The sequence below is a fragment of the Narcine bancroftii genome, chromosome 2 (genome assembly GCF_036971445.1).
Source record: "Narcine bancroftii isolate sNarBan1 chromosome 2, sNarBan1.hap1, whole genome shotgun sequence".
In the NCBI taxonomy this organism is placed as follows: Eukaryota; Metazoa; Chordata; class Chondrichthyes; order Torpediniformes; family Narcinidae; genus Narcine; species Narcine bancroftii.
This window is the reverse complement of record NC_091470.1, coordinates 210,175,802-210,196,975: the sequence shown is the minus strand read 5'-3', so window position 1 is coordinate 210,196,975 and position 21,174 is coordinate 210,175,802. Positions and strand designations below refer to the sequence as shown.

At 43.2% G+C, this 21,174-nt stretch overlaps 1 protein-coding gene across 5 annotated transcripts in view; it reads left to right on the top strand.

Moving 5' to 3' along the window:
* LOC138755051 (cytosolic non-specific dipeptidase-like) overlaps positions 1 to 19,403 on the top strand; it is a 51,488-nt gene extending 32,085 nt beyond the window's left edge. For 3 of the 5 annotated variants that reach the window (XM_069920225.1, XM_069920228.1, XM_069920227.1), the window contains 4 exons: positions 5,265 to 5,429; positions 8,590 to 8,731; positions 17,514 to 17,661; positions 18,926 to 19,403. In XM_069920225.1, coding sequence (XP_069776326.1) covers positions 5,265 to 5,429; positions 8,590 to 8,731; positions 17,514 to 17,661; positions 18,926 to 18,992 — 522 coding nt within the window. In that variant the 3' untranslated portion in view covers positions 18,993 to 19,403. Of the gene's footprint in view, positions 1 to 5,264; positions 5,430 to 8,589; positions 8,732 to 17,343; positions 17,429 to 17,513; positions 17,662 to 18,925 lie in introns of those variants that run through there. The other 2 variants (XM_069920226.1, XM_069920229.1) reach the window with 2 other exon arrangements.
* The last annotated feature ends 1,771 nt before the right edge of the window (positions 19,404 to 21,174 follow it).

The following is a 21,174-nucleotide window of genomic DNA, read 5'->3' as shown; positions in this document are numbered from 1 at the left end:
GACCGGGTGCTGGTCAGTGGGACTAGGAGGGTGGGGATTTGTTATGGCATGGACTAGTAGGGCCGAACTTGCCTGTTCTGTGCTGTGTGGTTTTATAAAAGAGAAACTCCATCTACCAGCATACTTGATCTTATCCCTATCGTAACTGGGCCATTAACTAAATCTGATTTCATCACTATTCTATGCAAAGGATAAGGCTCTCGTTCACCACCAATGCCTTTAATTAAATTCACATCCCCAGTATCGGTCTCCTCACCAAAATTCAAAATGTTGCTTAATACAAGCGATTGGGCTGCTCCAGTATCCAGCAGGATTTTAACAGGCACTTGATTGGATCCTTCTTTAACTGAAATGAAACCTTCAGTCATGAATGGTTTAAAAATATCCCTAACTTTCTCACTCTGAACACAGGCAGTTGGTACCACCCCTTTCTCTTTCTTCCTTTTCAGTACAGGACAATTTGCTATTATGCATCCTGGCTTCTTACAATAGTAGCAAATAACCATATAACCATATAACCGCTTACAGCACAGAACAGGCCAGTTAGGCCCTACTAGTCCATGCCGTAGCAAATTCCCACCCTCCTAGTCCCACTGACCAGCACCCGGTCCATACCCCTCTAGTCCCCTCCTATCCATGTAACGATCCAGTCTTTCCTTAAATGTAACCAATGATCCCGCCTCAACCACGTCTGCCGGAAGCTCATTCCACATCCCCACCACCCTCTGCGTAAAGAAATTTCCCCTCATGTTCCCCTTTTAATTTTCCCCCTTCAATCTTAAACATGTCCTCTAGTTTGAATCTCCCCTTTTCTTAATTGAAAAAGCCTCTCCACATTTACTCTGTCTGTCCCTTTTAAAATCTTAAACACCTCTATCAAGTACCCTCTCAATCTTCTACGCTCCAGAGAAAAAAGCCCCAGTCTGCACAACCTTTCCCTGTAACTCAGACCCTGAAATCCTGTCAACATTCTCGTGAACCTTCTCTGCACTCTCTCTATTTTGTTTATATCTTTCCTATAATTTGGTGACCAAAACTGTACACAGTACTCCAAATTTGGCCTCACCAATGCCTTGTACAATTTCATCATAACCTCCCTACTCTTGAATTCAATACTCCGATTTATGAAGGCCAACATTCCAAATGCCTTCTTCACCACACCATCTACCTGAGTATCAGCCTTGAGGGTACTATTTACCATCACTCCTAAATCCCTTTGTTGCTCTGCACTCCTCAATTGTCTACCATTCAATGTATATGACCTATTTAAATTTGCCTTTCCAAAATGCAGCACCTCACATTTCTCTGTATTAACTTCCATCAGCCATTTCTCAGCCCACACCTCCAGCCTTCCTAAATCACCTTTTAATCTACGGTAATCTAACTCACTGTCCACAACACCACCAATCTTTGTGTCATCCGCAAACTTGCTTATCCAATTCTCCACCCCTACATCCAGATCGTTAATATATATAACAAATAATAATGGACCCAGGACCGAACCCTGAGGAACTCCACTAGTCACCGGCCTCCAATTGGACAAACAATTTTCTACCACTACTCTCTGACACCTTCCATCCAACCACTGCTGAATCCATTTCACTACCTCCTTATTTATACCTAATGCCTCCACCTTTTTTCCTAACCTCCTGTGGGGAACTTTGTCAAAAGCTTTACTAAAGTCTAAATAGACAACATCCACAGCTTTCCCTTCATCAACCTTTTTTGTAACCCTCTCGAAGAACTCAATCAGGTTTGTCAAGCATGATCTACCCCTGACAAAACCATGCTGATTACTCCCTATCAATCCTTGTACCTCCAAAAATTTGTAAATAGCATTCCTCAGAACACTTTCCATCAACCTGCCCACCACAGACGTCAGAGTTACAGGCCTATAATTCCCAGGTTTGCATTTGGACCCTTTCTTAAACAGAGGAACCACATGCGCCACCCTCCAATCCTTTGGTACCACCCCCGTGGCCAGTGACATCCTAAATATCTCTGTTAATGGCCCCACTAACTGTCCACTAGCCTCCCTGAGTGTCCTAGGGAATATTTTGTCCGGTCCGGGAGATTTATCCACCTTTATCTTTTTTAACACAGCCATCACTACCTCCTCGGTTATCCTTATATTCTTCATGACCTCCCCACTATTTTTCTTTACTTCAACTGGTTCAACATTTTTTTCCCTAGTGAATACCGAGGCAAAGAAATCATTCAAAATTTCCCCCATTTCCTCAGACTTCTCACTCAGCCTACCCTTGCTATCTACAAGGGGTCCAATTTTATCTCTCACTAATCTTTTACTTTTAATGTACTTATAGAAACCCTTTGGATTTATTTCTACTCTATCAGCCAAAGTCTCTTCATGCCTTTTTTTGGCCTTTCTAATTTCTTTCTTAAGATTCCTTCTACACTCCTTGTAGTCCTCCTTCAACTTCTCAGCTCCCTGCTCTTTATACCTCTTGTACACCTCCCTTTTTCTCCTAACCAAATTTCCAATATTCCTCGAAATCCAAGCCTCCCTATGACTTCCAGCCTTTACTTTGATCCAGACTGGGACATAACTACTCTGTACCCTCAAAATTTCTTTTTTGAATATCCTCCATTTTTCATTAACATCCTTACCTGAAAATATCCTGTCCCACTCAATACTCTCCAAATCCCTTCTTATTCCTACGAAATTTGCTCTTTTCCAATCCAGAACCTCAACTTTAGGCCTCTCCTTGCTCTTCCTTAAAACTACCCTAAAACTAACAGAATTATGATCACTAGACCCAATTGGTTCTCCAACATTAAAGTCCGCTACCTGACCTAGCTCGTTCCCTAACAGGAGATCCAGTATTACACCATCCCGAGTCGGTTCTTCTACTAACTGATTTAGAAAACAATCCTGAACACATTTAACGAACTCCAGCCCATCCAGCCCTCTAACCGTATGGATATCCCAATCAATGTGTGGGTAGTTAAAATCTCCCATGATCACTACCCTATGATTTTCACACATATAACACTCGAAAAAATTTTCTTCACCCATTTCTCTTCCTCTCTTCCTTTAACCTCAACTCTAGATTTTCTTTCTACTCTACTTGGATTATCAGCAGTATTCCTGTGAAAGATTTTCCCTGGTGTCCACTTAGGCTTGTGGGTTAAAGTATATTCCTCTGCGAATTTAGCCAATTCTTGCCAAGTTTTTATTTTTTCTCTTCCAAGTACACTTGAATGTTGTCAGGAACACAATTTTTAATCTCCTCAATCAGAATGATTTTCCTCAATAAATCAAAGTTATTTTCGACTTTCATTGCGGCACACCACCGATCAAAACACACAACCTTCCTATAAGCAAAATCCAGGTAAGATTGGATTGCTGCTTTTTTAAAACTCCTGAACTTTTGTCTGTAAGACTGTTGAACTTGTTCATAAGATCGGAGTATAGCCTGCTTTACAAAGTCGCAATCAGCTGCTTGTTGTACCGTGAGACACAAATACATCTGTTGGGCTTTCTGTTTAAGAACACTTTGTAGTAGGAGTGACCACTGGTCTGATGGCCATTTTAAATTTATAGCTACTTTCTCAAAATGCTGAAAATACTGATCTATTTCAGCCTCCTCAAATGGAGGAACTAACCACACTTATCTACTGACCAGAAACCTCTCCTCCTGACCAGCATGTGGGTTTTGGGCTTCTCCCTCTCCTTGGGTTAGGGTCTGCCTCAATTCAGCGAGTTCAAGCTCATGTTTCCATTCTTTCTCTCTCTTCTCCCTTGCGGCTGCTCTCTCCTCCCTTGTGGCTCCCTTTCCTCCATTTCTGCATGCCTCACTGCTTCCCATTTGGCTTTCCTTTCTGCCTCTCTTTTTTCCTCTAATTTGAGTTTTCTCAAAGCCAACTTTACTTCCTCTGAAGTTTTCTCCGTTCTAATGCAGCTTCTTCAAATACTCCCTTTCCTACATAGTGCTTAACAATCTTTCAGGCAATTTCCTCTTTTTCATCCCAGTTTTTACTGTAAAAAGTCTTGCCAACGATAACCATCAGTTCTGACTTTTTCGCCATTTTTAAATTAACCACTGAAGGATTAGCTATGAACTGGACAATATTCATAGTTGCTGGTTTTTCTGCTGGTGATTTATATTCTCACCGTTTATTTTTAATTTCAAGGTGGAGGTTGAGACAAACTCAGACGACTGATAACTAAGCACAAGTCAATCGCCCCTAAAGCTTCCAAATTGGTTTGATCCCGGACTATACCCCCAAATTATGTTACAAGATCAAACCAGCAATCACACAGGGGTAAAGATGAACAATTACTTTATTAACAAAAATTCACCTTCAAACTTTAATTAAAAATCCCCCCTTTTGTAATAATGCCCACTGGTTACTATGCAAATTTCTATAACAATGTAAAACTAATAAATTCCCCAGCCTAAATATAACATATGTAATTAAAGTCTAAGTTATATTTTCAACCAGCCCACAGAAAAACTTAGACACAAAACACACAAGACTCACAAAACTTCACTCTCAACTGAAGCAAAATTCAGTTCATTTGGTAAACTGAAGCCAAAAGATCTTTGATTGAGAGAGAGAGAGAGAGAGAGAGAGAGAGAGAGAGAGAGAGAGAGAGAGAGAGAGAGCACAAAATTCGAAGTTGTCTTGTGTTGATTGCAGAGAGAGGAACCATGGGCTTGGTCTGGATCCTTCTGGCTGCCTTTGGAATGTTCATCCCTTTTTGAAATCCCAACATTCTAAACTGTCCGCCAGACTATGACTCATGCTCTTGGCCTCCTTCCATTCCACCGCACCACCCAGTGGGGGTTTATTGTCCGTCCAGAAATTTTTTGATAATTTTCTGCACATGCTCAGTCCGTCTCCCACTCTGACACTTTTTAACTTAAAACCACACAACACATAGGCCAATACACAACACAGAACTCTGTTACACTCTCCCTCTCTCTTTCTTCCCCTCTCTCCCTTCCTTACCCTCTCTCTTCCTCTCACTCCCCCCTCCCCTTCCCTCTCTCTCTTCCCCCCTCCTCAGTTTTTACGTGAATTCTGACACCAGAATTTGCTGTTAGAACTTGATGTGTTTCTGTGAACCGAGTGGTCTGTCATCCGACTACTACATGATGAAAGTCCACAAAATATTTCTGCTCACTAAATTGCCTCTGTTGGCGATCTCCAGGGTGGCCTGTTTTGCATTGTGTTTACTTTAGGAAGCTGGACTGTGTTAAATCATTGATTTATTTTTCATTTTGTTTTGCTTCCAGGAACAGATCCTGATGCACAGTTGGAGATACCCATCTTTGTCCTTGCACGGAATTGAGGGGGCTTTTTCTGGTACAGGATGTAAAACAGTCATTCCAAGGAAAGTGATTGGAAAGTTTTCCATTCGACTGGTGCCCAACATGAACCCAGAGGTGGTGCAGAAGCAGGTACTTACCGTTGTCCAGAAAGGCATCAGACACTGCTTTTATACTTGTCCAACCACCTTGGACTTTGACATATTTGTTCACCCACCCCACATTCTCTACAACCCCACAGAACTGTACTTGACCTTGTTGATTTCACCTAATCTTCTGACCATAGAACATTACAGTACAGAAAGAGGCCCTTCAACCCTTCTAGTCTGTGCTGAACTATTATTCTCCCTAGTAGTCCCACTGACCTGCACCGTCCGTAGCCCTCTGTACCCCTCCTATCCATGTACCTGTCCACATTCTTTTTTATTGTTAACTTTGAGCCCACATTCACCACCACAGCTTCCCCCTCATATTTCCTTTAAACTTTTCCTCTTCACCTTTAACTCATGTGCATTGTTTTTATTTCTCCTTACCTCAGTGGGAAAAGCTTACTTGCATCTACTCTACCTAAACACATCATAATTTTAAATACCTTTATTAAATCTCCCCTATGATCCAGGGAATAAGGTCCAAACCTGACACCCCTTGCATGCAGTACAGAGGCCTTATGAAATGTCGTTAAAACATTACTTAATGTTTTTACATTATATTACCAAATAGTGTTTCCAGGTGAAGGATCAGAAAAGCCTTTACTTAAAGACTATTTGGGTCGCTGGATGGTGAGAGGGAGAAGGATAGGTGCTGCATGGCCTGTGGTTGTGAGGAATAGCACCGCAAGAGGTGGGGTGGTTGATGAGAGTGGAAGAGGGGTCCGGGGAATTGCGAAGGGATTGGGCCCTGTGAAATGCTAGAAGTGGAGGGGGTGGAGAGCATCTCTTTAAAGCTAAATTGTTGGATGCAGAGGCTGGTGGGATGCAAGGCTGGGACCCACAGAACCTTCTCCTTGTTCTTTCCTGGAGGAGAGGGTGGGCGGAAGAGTGGGAAGTGAATGGTACGAGTGTTGGTTAATTAGAAGAGCTGTATAGAATGGTTGTGGAGAAGATGTTTCCCGAAGTGGGTGAGTCCAGGACCAGAGCACAAAGCCTCAGAATTGAAGGACGTCCCTTTAGAATGGAAAAAAGGAAAGATTTCTACAGGTGGTGAATCTATGGAACTGGTTACCACAGATGGTTATGGAGTTCATCTTTCGGTAATGAAAAGCAGAGGTTCTTTATTAGTTATGGTGGAAAAAGTTATGGGAAGAAGGCAGGAGAATGTGTTGAGAAGAAAAAATCGCATCAGCCATGAATCAAATGGCAGAGCAGGCTTGATGGGCCAAATGGACTTATTCTACTCTTCAAACCTTGTGGTCCAACAATGGTAGAGGGTAAAGCTGGAGTGCAGAAAGAAGGAAGATATTTCCAAGGGCCAGAATGTCTCAACAAGGAAAATATTATCAGCTGTGGAGGGAAGATCTGCAGTGGGGTTGAGGTCCATGTGAGGTATGAGGGAATTCTGAGAGCTGACGGCTGACCTCTGTGAGATGGAGATCAGTTGACCAGACTACAACAGCACTAGCATTCTTGGCAGAGGTGTTGACACCATTGGGGTTGACTGCAGTGCAGAAAAGAAAGGAGGAGGGGAGTTTACAGTGGTGTCAAGTCAACCTATATCAATTAGCAGTTAGCAATGACAAGATCAAGAGGGTAATTGACCAGAGGAACATGTTCATGTGGATGTGTCACTTTGAGCTTGAAATTCATGGAAATGGGGTATGGCAGAACAAACCTGAGGATTGATCGATAGGGTTCAGTGACGAGAAGAACAGAAGGGACAGAGAAGATCACTGGGGTCTCCTTTTATCGAGCACATTCACCAGGAGCATTGCTGAAATAACTCTCAAGGAATGATAGAGGACCCTTTCCAATCAGCACATGGTACCTTTGACCCACTGCCATCAGGAAGGGTCTCCTGGAAATGAAACAAGTAAATGACTCCAGAATATTTAAACATATTTAAATTGGTGTATAAATGTGATTATTATGTGTCAGAATTGTATTGTGTGATCCAGAGAAATGCTGTAATGTCTGCCTATTTCTGTAAAGACTGATGAGAATGAACTTAAAGCATTTGGGGTGGGGGGGGTGGGGTGGGGGGGAAGGGTGAAATAAATGAAATTTGAAGGGGGAGATAGATTCAGGGGATACAGTAAGTCCTTGAATAACATTTTGTTCAACACTGTTTAGTTATAACGTTGATGAGTATTTTACCCTGATATAAAATTAGTTTTGCTTAATGTTGTTTCACTTAAAGTAGCACTTTCCAAGAACGTATCACCAGAAACTGCTGTACTAGAATACAAGAGCTTTTGGAGTTTACAATCTTTGAAGGGAGGGAGAAAAGTCAACACCAAATATGGCAAAGAATAACGTGGGCTTGTGGGCCACAACAGGTCTTTTTAAACCATCAGCTTGAATAAAGAGCTGGGAAGCTCTAAAGGGAAAGAATAATGGGCCTCCTGCTGAAACTGGGTGTCAGTGAATGGATTCCTTTTATTTTCATGGTGCAAATACACTGCAGCAAACAGATGTGTCCAAAACATGTTACATTGTGTTACAGCTGTTCTTGCCATGATACTAATGTGACTGACAATGCAAAACAGTAATATGAAATTGAATCAAAATGCACTCACGTCTTTTGATTATAAATATAGTTATTGACATCAAATTTAGTTGCCAATTCACCAATTGCTAAAATTCAGAAAGATTAGCACTAAAAATTGGGTAAATCGCTCCATTGCAGAATGCATTGGAAAGGATAAAGTTGAGCGTGTGTCAGCTCCTGCTCCTCCCACCTTCCTACTTGGGCGTCTACCTGATTTTCGATAGGTCCAAGACCCTGACTGCCTTGTGCTTTCTCTGGACATTGTGTGATCTGCTGAGTTTCTCCAGCACTCTTGTATACTGCATTGGACCCCAGCATGTGCAGACTGTTTCTTGACCTCCTTCTACACATTTGGGAGGTCCCAAAATCCAATTTTGTTGCATTATGATGAATTACACTTGGAAATGTATTTTGGAACAGTGTTATTACAGTGTTAGGTCTTACCCCACCATTTGTTGAATCTCAGACTGAGTAGCAAAGTGGAATCTGTATCCTGGACAGTAAATCACAAATGGATTGTGAATCGTTTGTGTCCATGAGATCCCATTTTGCTGGCTCATGCCTTTATTTCTTTGTTTGATCTTTATAGGTTGTGGATTATATCCAAAAGGTTTTTAAAGAGTATGGAAGCCCCAACACATTGAAGGTGAACATGAACCATGGTGCTAAGGCATGGCTATCTGACTTCAACCACCCCCACTACAAAGCTGGCAGGAATGCAATGAAAACAGGTTGGTGGAAGTTAATGCAGTTGTCTTCATTTGCCTTCTTTCTGGACACATCAACCTCAGGTTTGGCTTATTCAGGCTGAAACCTAGTTTCGCCTTCGGGGCATAACGGCAGAGGACACAAAGTTCTGGCATGCCATAGGTGCATTAGACGCTGCTACCACAACTTGAGCAAGCAAATTTATTGCCAATCCTCTGGCAGAAAACCACACACCAGGTTCCACCAGTTTCTTCTGGATACACTGGAATTGACAAGACATGAGCGCGGGATGCAGCTTTTGAACATGCAAGGCCTGAGTGACAGGAATCCATCGGACCTAATGAATGCGATGCTGGCATTGGCGGATGGCCTGCTTTTTGAAACCCTTTTCCTATCAAAGCTCCCAGCTCGCGTCGCCATATCCATTGCTAACACGGATTTCCACCGACCCCATGAAATAGCGCGGGAGGCTGACAGGCTCTATCATACTCCTACACAAATGTCTACTCAAATACAGCCTGTTTTGGCAACAGATACATCTCCTGCATCCTACGAGCCTCCTGTATCTGCAGACCAATCAAAGAAGGAGGAACATGCTGACGTAAGTCAGGAGTCGTGTTTTTACTATTGCTGTTGGGGGAAAAATGCCCATAAATGCGTCCAGCCATGTACCCATTACAGGAAAAAGACGGGAAATGAAAGAGCCAGCTGCCAGTAGTGGCCTTGGCAGCTGGCGCAAATATGGGCCTATTGTATCTTCAAGATGACGCGAATAAGCGCAAGTTTCTTGTAGACACAGGTGGTGAGCTTAATTTACTCCTGCTGACCTATTTTGAAAGGATGCATAAACAACAACACCTGGCTCTTCAAGTGGCGAATGGAACTACCATTCCCAGCTTTGGCACGAGACAGATCACAATTGGAATAGAAGAGTCCGAATTCCATTGGAATTGCGTCTTAGCTTCTGTTGCTCAGGCCATTTTGTGTGTGGACTTTTTACGATCCCATGACTTACTAGTAGACGTAAAACAGAGGAAATTGGTTCATGCCAAAGGGAAAGTTTCCCAGCTCGGGATACATATGCTGCACAAGGATGCCTATGCTGCCCTGCTCAACGAATTTTCCCGTATTCTCAGTCCTAATTTCATGCCTCAAAAACAGCCCATGGAGTGTCTCATTACATAGACACTTCAGGTTCACCGATTAATGCCAGGGCTTGTCGTCTTACCCCTGATAAACTGCTGCAGGCAAAGGCGATGTTTACGGCAATGGAAGAGTTGGGTATCATTCAATACTCCAACAGTCCTCAGGCATCCCCATTGCACAGGGTACCCAAGAAGACAGGTGGATGGAGACCCTGCAGCAATACCTCTGGTATATGAGGTACCAGATTCCTCATATACAGGATTTCGCTGCCCATCTACACCATTGCTGCATTTTTCCCAAGGTTAATCTGGTCAAGGAATATCATCAGATTCCTATCCATAAGGATATTAATCCTAAAACAGCAATTATTACCTCTTTCAGGCTGTTTGATTTCCTCAGGATGCCGGTTGGATTGAAAAATGCCGCTCAAACCTTCCAGTGGCTGATGGACACTTTAGGCAGGGATTTGGAGTTTGCCTACATTTACTTGGATGACAACCTCATAGTCAGTCAAACTGAGCAAGGTCACCACCTGCATTTGCGCCTTCTTTTCCAATGGCTAGAGGAATTCGGTCTTACCATCAATCCTGGCAAATGTCAATTTGGCAGATCCACCATTGACTTCCTAGGGCACAAGATCATGACTGACAATATATTTCCCTTATCCAGCAAGGTAGACACAGTCTGTGATTTTTCCAAACCTACCACATTTAAGGGACTGCAGAAATGTCTTGGCATGATAAACTTTTATCACTGGTTTATTCCTGCAGCTGCTGACATTCTTCGATCACTGTTTCAGATAGTTTCCACCAAGTACAGGGATGTTACCTGGACATCAGAGGCGGAGGCTATATTTACAACTGCCAAAGAAGTATTGGCCAAAGCAGCAATGCTCGCCCATCCCAACCCTGAGGCTACCATGGGACTTAGCACTGACGCCTCGAGTATGGCCGTGGGTGCGGTTCTTGAACAGTACATCAATGGCCATTATCAACCCCTCGCTTTCTTCAGCAGGCATTTAAGGCCAGCGGAAATTAAATATAGTACATTTGATTGGGAACTGTTGGCATTGTATCTAGCCACATGGCACTTTCGATACATTTTGGAAGGTCGCCATTTCACTGTGTTTACGGATCATAGGCCACTAATTTTTTCCCTCAGCAAAATAACAGATCCATGGTCGGCAAGACACCAGCATCATTTATACATTTCAGAATTCATGATGGACGTGCGCCATGTTTCAGGAAAAGACACTTTTGTCGCAGATATGATGTCCAGACTGACTGTATGGTGGAATCGATATTTCTGAATTAGCCAGTGCACAGGCCATAGACCCTGATGTTTAGGCATACAGTATGGCCATTACTAACCTGGACATACAATGGGTGGTGCCACAACAGGGCAGCCCAACCCTTCTTTGTGATGTGTCTTCGTGGAATGTTTCCACCGGCAACTGAATTCCGCGCTTAAGGCCCAACTCATCGGTCCCAATAGGGACAATGAGTTGCCATAGGTTCTACTGGTTGAGTTCGCACAGCCCCAAAAGAGGATTTGTCTGCATCATCTGCAGAGATGGTTTATGGTTCAGTCATTACAGTTCCAGGCGACATTCATTTCACAACCAACTCTGACCTGGACGTCCTTCAGCAGCTTTGACGTGGTATCACTAGCAGGAAACCTGTTCCTACCAACTGGCATGAAACCCCTAAACAACATGTGCTCCCACCGCTCCAGATTGCTGATTTTGTTTTTGTACGTAGTCAGGTCCCAGGAGCTCCGTTACAAAGACCATATGAGGAGCCTTTCTGTGTGATTAAGAGGGATGGGGTTCTGTTTACTTTGGACATTGGGGAACATTCACAGCTGTTTAGTGTAGAGAGACTCAAGCCTGCCCATGTGGATCCCACTGCACCCATTCATTGCCCCCAGCCCAGATGGCGTGGGCATCCTCCTAAGGCACACGCAACTAGTGTCTTAATTTCCGGCGACACTTCTGGTGGGGGGGAGGGGGGGTGATGTAGTGGCCGTGTAGTGGGCCAGAGCAGCAACGCGAACTGTCGCCAGCATGGTTCTGCGAGCGTGCAGAACCATAATACGGGTGCTGCATATGATGTAGTGGCTGTGTAGTGGGCCAAGCGGGTGCACAATGTGGCAATGCAAACTGGCGCCAGCACGGCTCTGCGGGCGTGCGGAACCCTAATGCAGACGTCTGCCTACTCACCTAACGGACTGCATGCAAGGGATACTGAGTGGCGAGGAACAGCAAGTTGATCTGTTGAGTCTCCGGCTGGAAAGTGCAGGACACTTACAAGGCTAGATTTAAACTTGCCGGTCCCGTAGATCAACAGCAATCTGATAGTGACGTCCCACCTTGTCGCATGGAGCCCAGGACACACAGTTTATAAAAGAAGCCTGTAAACCCTGAATAAATCAGTCTTGAGTTGACTACTTTGGCGGGGGGGTTTGTATTTCTTTAGTAGATTTTTTGTAGTAGCCGCTACAGTATAAGCTTTATGTGTAATTTTTCCCTGGGGAAGAAGGAGAAGGTTCAACTGTGAGAAGAGCTGCAATCTAAATGATGTAATCTTTGGATGACAATATTAATGTAGAAAGGTTGTTTCTCATGCATGTTCAGGACAAGAGGGCACAACTTCAGTGATTGAAGGGCATCTGCTTAGAACAGAGATGCCAAGGAATTTCTTCAGTCAGAGGGTGGTAAATTTGTGGAATTTGTTCCCACAGGTGGTTGTAGAGGCTGGGTCATTGGATGCATTTGAGGCAGAGAGTAATAGGTTCTTGATTAGCCAGGCCATCAAAGGTTATGAGGAGAAGCCCGGTCAGTGGAGCTGTGTGGAAAAATGGATCAGCTCACGCTTGAATGGTGGGATAGACTTGATGGGCTGAATTGGCTATTTCTGCTCCTATGTCTTCTAATCTTAATGCATTTAATGAATATTGTCATGAATAAACCGTTGTATTGAAATGCATATGTGGTTATTGCCTACAAAATCAGTTAAAATGTTCCACTGTTTCTGCTCCAGCTATGTGGATCACTAGTCAGTACAGATGGAGAAACCAAGAGGGCAAGTTTCGACACTCCATTCTTCAGACCTGGGCCATTCTCTCTGATTGCAGCTGATCTGATTTGGAACCTGAAACCCTCATCACCTTTCACCCCCTTGCTTATCAATAATCTGCCAATCTCTGCCTTAAGCTTATTTAGACATATAGCCATGAAACAAGACATTTTGGCCCACGAGTCCGTGCCCCCAATTTACACCCCATTAACCTACGTCCCCGGTACATTTCAAACAGAGCGAGGAAACCGGAGCCCCCGGGGAAAACCCATGCAGACATGGGGAGAACTCCTTACAAACAGCAAGGGACGCGAATCCTAGCCTGGTCCCGATCGCAGGCCCTGCAAAGGCATTGCGCTAACCGCTAGGCTAACCATGTCACCTTCTGCTGCCTTTGGAGGTAAAGTTTCAGTCTCATTGCCCTGAGAGAGAAAATCCAGCTTATTTGTTCCATGAGAGTGATTCCTTAACAGTAGCTGACACCTAGATTTTCCCTCCACTGCACAACCACGACATAAAGACTGTACCCTGACAAGTGAATGACAATTTTTAAAAATCTATATTGTGTTACTATTTGCAGATCTTTTGAAAGGAAGCTAACTGAACTCTTAAATGTTCCATCCTTTTTAAATGGACCTTCAGTGACCCTATGTTCACTCTTGGATCTTATACGTTCTAACAACAGCTGTTTTCTGATTCCATACAAAACTATTCCATCTCTGATCAAACATTGATTGCCTTTTCGGAGTTGATAGGGAAGAGGTAATAATACAGACATTTATTGTGTCTACAAACTTTTTCTTGCATTTGCTTTGTGTCCATTACATTAGCGAAGTGATACACAGTACTTCCTAGCCATCAACCAATCAATATTCAAAGCTTTTAAGAAGACTTCATTGAACATGGAAATCTACAGCCCAGTACAGACCCTTATGTCCAAGTAATAACCTACTGCCTAGAATTTCCCAACTACGTAAACCACTGTTGCTGGTGACACATTGCCTGCCCTCACCTTTCTCTGTGTGAAGAACTTACCCCTTGCATACCCCCCCCCCCATACTTACTGCCAAGCACCTTATCATTTTTAATGTAACCCCGTGGTTTTAACCATTTCAGCCCTGGTAACAAGCCCCTGGCCATCCACATGATCAATGCCTCTCATCATCTTGAACACCTCTACTAGGTCACCTCTATCTCTACTGCTCCAAGGAGAAAAGATCAAGTTCACTCCACCTATCCTTTAAAGCCTACTCTCCATTCCAGGCAGCATCCTTGCAATTTCCTCTACACCCTCTCCATACCATCCACATCCTTCCTGTAGTGAGGTGACCAGAACTAAACACAATATTCCAACTGGGTCTAACCAAGGTCTTGAACAGCTGCAACATTACCTCGTGGCCCTTGTACTCGATCCCACAGTTAATGAAGGCCGACACACCATGCACCTTCTGAACAACACTATCAAACTGTGCTGGAGCTTTGCGTGTCCTATGGACACAAACCCTAAGATCTCTCAGTTCGTCAACACTGCTCAGAGTCCTCCCATTAACATGGTATTCTGTCTTCAAACTGGATCTACTAAAATAAACCACCACACTTTTCTGGGTTAAACTCCGTCTGCCATTTCTCAGCCCAACTCTGCATCCTATCAATGTCCCTTTGTAGTCTCTGGCTACCCTCCAGACTATCTACAGAACCTTCCACTTTCATGTCATCTGTTAACTTACTCACCCACCCTTCCACTTCCTCATTCAGGTCAATTATAAAAGAGTCCCAGAACAGATCCCTGCAGAACACCCCTGGTCACTGACCTCCCTGCAGAATGTGAACCATCTACAACCACCCTCTGCCTCCTGTGGGCAAGTCAACTCTGTATCCACAGAGCAAGGCCTCCTTGGATTCTCAATGAGCCTTCCAGGGGAATCTTATGAAATCCATTTTTGAAATCCATATCCACTACATCCACCATTTCACCTGCATCTTTGTTACATCCTTAAAGAATTCAGTCAGGCTTGTGAGACATGACCTTCTCCTGACAACAAAGGCATGAAGACTATCTTTGGTCAAATTATGCCTCTCTAAATCCTGTCTCTCAGAATTTTCTCCAATTGCATGTCCAGCACTGAAAAAAACCTCATTATCTATAATTACCCGGGTTGTCTCTACTCCCTTTCTTGAAAATGGGAACAACATTTACAACCTTCCAATCCTCCGGTACTTCCCCTGTCCCCATCGCCAGTGGCTCATCAATCTCCTCCCTCACTTCCCACAGTAGCCTTTGGTAAATCTTGTCTGGTCCTGGTGACATCTAACTTCATGCTTTAAAAGCTCCAACACATCCACTTGTCAACGTGCTCAAGTGTTTCAGTCCGCTTTAGCCACCCTTACGGTTGCCAAGGTCCTCTTCTCTGGTGAATATTTAAGCAAAGATTTCATTAAGAACCTCTGTGAATTCCTCCTACTCCAAGTAACACTATCATCCCAGATTGGCCCTATCCTCTTGTTCTTCACTTGGAGAATGCTTGCTCACCAAGACCTTCTCATGTCCCCGTCTAGCTCTCCTTCCTGATCTTCCTGAAGCTCTTCTGACAATCTTGTAATTTTCTAGATTCCTTGAATCTCTCATAAGGTTTTATTTTCTTCTTAAATGTGCATCTTGGCGCCTCACAGTTTGGCGGGCAGCAACCTCCTTTGAAGAAGACCGCAGAGCCCACCTCACTGACAAAAGGCAAAGGAGGAAAAACCCAACACCCAACCCCAACCAACCAATTTTCCCCTGCAGCCGTTGCAACCGTGTCTGCCTGTCCCGCATCGGACTTGTCAGCCACAAACGAGCCTGCAGCTGACGTGGACTTTTACCCCCTCCATAAATCTTCGTCCGCGAAGCCAAGCCAAAGAAGAAGAAATGTTCTACATCCCTTGTGCACCATGGTTCTTTCACTTTACCATCCTTTCCCTGCCTCAATGAAACATACTGTGCAGAGCACCAAGCAAATATCCCCTAAATATTTGCCACATTTCTGTCGTACATTTTCCCGAGTACATCTCCTATCTAACAGTGTCATACTACCCCTGACCCCAATTAAATGTTATTCCCAAATTGTCCAGGGGAAGTTCCCAACATTTGTATTGGGCTTCAATTACATTGCCACACTGAGACCAACCCCGGTGTCCAGATGAAGGTAGAATTGATTGAATTGTTGACGTGCTTTCCACACCCAGACTTTACAACAGAAATCTGAGTTCTTTTCCCCTTGTCTTCCTCTACAAAGTATGGTGTACTTCCTAAAACTCTGGTAGCAACCAATAATGGGGTGTCATTGTCCAACTTGTAATATACAGATGGTTTCCTTTCAATTAATTTCTTGGTATTTTGCCACTATTCTTTCTAATCTTAGTATAGAGGTCCATATGTTAAATTGATTCATGGCAGTAAATACATTTGGCCTTATTTTGCTATGCACTTTCATTAACTCAGCTTTCTTCCTTTATTTTAACGGCATTCCCTGCACCATCAGTATGTCTGCTTTACTGGGTTTGAAGTGAATAACAGGGGAAGGGGAAAGGCTATTGAATTGTGTATCAGCAATGAACAGGCACCAGATGTGGACTGCAGGTTTACTTTGGGATGTGGCTTAATATTCATGAAGTGTGGCCACCTCAGCTTAGTTAAAGGAATACCAGTGGCAATGTGTGGGGTTTCCAACATATTCTGCTGGTCTTCCCGAAACTCTCGCTCCATCTTGCTAGAATCTCCAGTCAGTCATGGGCTGCACCACGCATGAATATTTCCACCCAGTTTTTGATTGAACAAATAATCGGAAATAGAGAGACACGAAAGCTGCAGATATTGAAATCTTGAGCAGACAAAGAGGAACTGAGTAGGTCGGACAGCATCCATGAGTGGAAATGGTCAGTCGATATTTCGGGTCGGTCCTTTCATCGGAAATTCCAGGTGAGGTTATAAGAAAATGACAAATTGTTTATTATCTAATGAAGATGATTGTAGTAACCAGTCACAAACAAGTTATCAAAGGTGTAAGCAAAGAGTGTAGATCGCGTCGAAAGAACCAAAAACTTGTTGATACAAACGAAGGCTTTTATTAACTAAAAGACTGGAGCATATCACAAGTAGGTCGACCAGTCCAGAATGACCTGGTCTGGCTAGGAGCAATCCTTTAAGACCTGCCAGTAGGTGTGGCTACACTCTCAGCCAATCACAGTCATCCTACACTACCATCTGTACACATTGGTGATAGAATCTGTACTATCACAAAGAGTTGCTGGAAGACCTCAGCAGGTCAGAGAGCAGGTGGAAGTGGTAAAATTTATTGACCATATCTACCCATGATCTAACTTGATGAGTTCTTCCCAACAATTCTTTGCCTGCTCTAAGGTTCCAATATCTGCAGCTTTTGTGTTTTTCAGTTCATCGAAGTTGCACAGGTTGATCAATGATGCAAAGACTTCCACGAAAGACCTTCTCATATCAGGGTGGTAAGTAGGAGTATGGTGTTGTGGATTTGAAATCTGCTTGATTTGAGTGTTTTAAACGTGCGATATGCTGACCATATTTTTCTAGTGTTCGGTGTGGAACCAGATATGACCAGGGAAGGTGGCAGTATTCCAATTGCCTTGACATTCCAGGAAGCAACAGGGAAAAGTGTAATGTTGCTGCCGATAGGAGCAGCAGATGATGGAGCTCACTCCCAGAACGAGAAGATCAACCGGTAAGAGAAAATGTGTTGGTGGAGCAAGGTCTTTAACAATTAAGCACACATCAATGGATTTTTAAGGGAACAGATTAATTTGTGGAGAGGTAATGGATGGATCTCATGTATTTGTTTTGAAGGGTTTTTGCTGGGATTTGGATGGTCGTTGGTTGAGCATCAATACCAGCACAGAACAGTTGGGCTGAATGCTTATCCTTGTATTGAAATGTCATTATTTCATCACTATATTGATAGGCAGTAAAATCCCTGATGTCAGGAATTCAAACAACCAGCAAAAGAATCGCTGAAAACAAATAGGTAAAAAGTACAAAAGTTTAAAATTGGCACCCATTAGTGGTCAGTCCACCAAGCACACAATCTCAAGCAACTGGCAAATTCACTTATCCAGCATCTACCAATCCCCATAAATGCTGGATACTGGGGGTTTTACCGCAGTGCTAGTTCCAGCTGTAAAGCATAGGGTGGGCATTGAGAGAATCGTAGTTTCAATCCCTTATCTGAATGCTTATCTCCTCAAGAGTATTTTAGTTATTAAAACATCCAATGTGAAGTTTAAAAATATGCTCAATAAAATGAGCTTTTTTTTCCTAAGGTGGTCGGCTGTGTTTAATCCCTCTCAAACACAGTTTTTATGCAGGTTGATAAAATTCAAAGATGGCAAGAAGAAATTGGAGCATAAGTGAATGTCCTGTGGGTATATTTTGTAAAGAATTTAAAACTGCTGGGACCATTTTGGTCTTGGCAGTGGGCAGATGGAGACAAGGCCAGGCATTTCACTGTCCCCTTCTCCCAGGCAGTGAAACTGTAAGTGTCCAAAGACCCTCCAACTATCACATTGCAATTTATTTCATGTTTTTTTTAAATCTAATGTAATTTCCAATAGTGTGAATTTGAATCATCTGTCATTTTACTCAGGCATTTCAGATGTTTTAACCTGACTTCAACCATTATTTTTTACAAGTTTGACAAAACAATTTGCATTTGTGTAGCTTAGTCTTAAATGTAAAAGAAAACCTTTAAGCAATTGGTTGAGGGATAATCAACAATGGATGTTTGGCAACATGAGTGTTCAGGAAAGAGGTGCATTTTAAGGACTCGAGGGAGGAGGGAAGGTGAGGTGTTGGGCCTAATGGCCTGTTTCCACACAGGGAAGGGTGCAGGTGCAGGGAAAGTATAGTGACTGAGTCGTAGGAGCAGTAAATGAGTGAACGCCTGAGGAATGAAGAGAGCTTTTTAAACCATCTTCTTCTTCTTCCCACAGCACCAACTACATCGAGGGAATCAAGGTGGTGTGCGCTTACTTCCATGAAATTTCTTCCTTGAAGTGACAACCATTCAGGATTGACAGATTGGCTGAGATGCTCTGCAAACCAGCACAATTTCCTACTTCATAGAGAAGGAGCAGGGGGAAAGTTTATTGATTATTGTGCAATGAAAATGTAAATGCTAAAGATATTAGCTTTAATCATGATTGTAATCTGAGCTGTGAACATAAACAACACAGCCAATCCTGTGAATATTTGGTGCTAAAGTTTGCTTCAATGGCCTGGAGACCCCTGCACTATTTTCCACAACAGGATTCCACATTACTTCAAAGGTAAAAATTAGAATGACTGGAGAAGGATAGTGGGGCTGATTGGGTGACTCTATCAGACAGGCTGACTAAATGCCCCCTCCTAAACCTGTGGTTCAATAAAAATGTAATTGAATTCAATAAATGTTTTAATTAAATGATTAAACTTGTGTTAATTAAAATCAATAAATTTTTTCAACCTCTCATCAGAGGTACAATGAAACCACCTGAATGTAAAAATATTCTTTGACAGAGGGAAGTCACCACTTCAGGCTAGACTTGCCTGGGAGGAATATTATGAGCATGCCAATCTTTCTATTTCCCATGGCAATTGCCCACAGTGCCAGGTTTTATTTAAAATAAGGTTGCTGCCTGGCTAACTACTGATAGTTCAAAAAAGACAGTTAAACAAGAAAGTCTGCAGAGGCTGGGTTCGTGGGCAACACACAAACAAGCTGGAGAAACTCAACAGTTCAGGCAGCGTCATCCACAGGAAGTAGCCAAATTTCAGGGCTGGGACTTTCGTCAGGAATAAGCAGAAACAGGCAGGCACTGGAATAAAAAGGATGGGGGAAGGAGAACAGGGAGAAAGGGTCAAGGGGAGACGCACAGGCCACAAGATAAGAGGTCATGGGCGGATGCAGGTGGGAGGGTAGAAGAGAAAGAAGCTGGGAAGTGAGTGGCCAGAGGGCCAAGAAGGATAGCTGTCTGGTAGGAGAAGGAAGGGAGGGTGGGGAGCTGGACAAAAGGAGGCAGGGAGAGAGAGGCATGGAGCTGAGGGTGTGGTGATTGGGAGATGGTGATTCTCATGATTACTAAATGGAGTGGAAGATGAATGTTCCACCTCGGGTTAGATGCAAAATGGATGCCCCACAAGGTTGTGAGTTGTTAATAAAATATAATTAATACAAAAAAACCCAAGTTTCTTTATTACAATTAAAGAAACACCATGTGGTACCAAGAGTTGTTATCAGCAGGAGACATGGAAAGTGTGAAGCCAACTGATGCTGTGAATTGGACTGGGAGTGTCAACCATGAGTGGAGGTTGTTCAAACCAAGATTCATGCTGTACCGACAAGCCATTGGACTCAATAGCAAACGAGATGCATGGAAGATTGCACTGCTCCTTGCCATGGTGGGACGTCAAGCATTAGAAATTTTCAACACATTTGTGTTTGCCGAGGCAGATGACCAGGGTAAGTTCAACAAGGTTATTGAGATGTTTACTGAACACTGCTCACAAAAAAAATGCAATTTCAAGAGGTATGTGTTTCACTCATACACACAGATACAGGGAGAGAGCTCTGAATTTTTTTAACTGTCTTGAAATTGAAAGCAAGAAGGTGCACTTTTGTACTGCTGCAAGATTCAATGCTCCATGATCAAATTGTGTTTGAGATTATTGATAAGAAAGAGAGAGAGGTTGCTGTGAGAGACAGAACTTGGCTTCGCTGGAGCTGTGAAGACTTGACACGCCACTGAATTAGCTCTGCAGCATGCCAAAAGGTTCGGTGAGAGTGCAAGGGCCAGTGAAAACGAAGGAATAGCACACACAAACAAAAAACGAGATATAGGAAACAATTAAAAGATGGAGAGACATTCAGTTGTAAATGATGTGGCTCCCAACATGCTCCAAAACAATGCCCAGCCTAAGGAAAAGTCTGTAATAAGTGCCAAGGACAGAATCATTGTGCAAAGCAATGTTTTCCCAAAGGAAGCAAAACAGAAGTGAAAGTGTGAACACTGTAAAACTCACTATAGAAGAAACTGCCCTCGGTGATACACTTTTCGTAGGCATGGTAGTGTAAGAAGATTTCAAAACAAATGAACAGAGTTGAGCAGGACAAGTGGACAGTGCCATTCCATTTAAATTGCATGTAAATTCCTTTCAGGCGGATGGTGTGATGGCATGGGAAGAGGACAAGGAATAACACCTC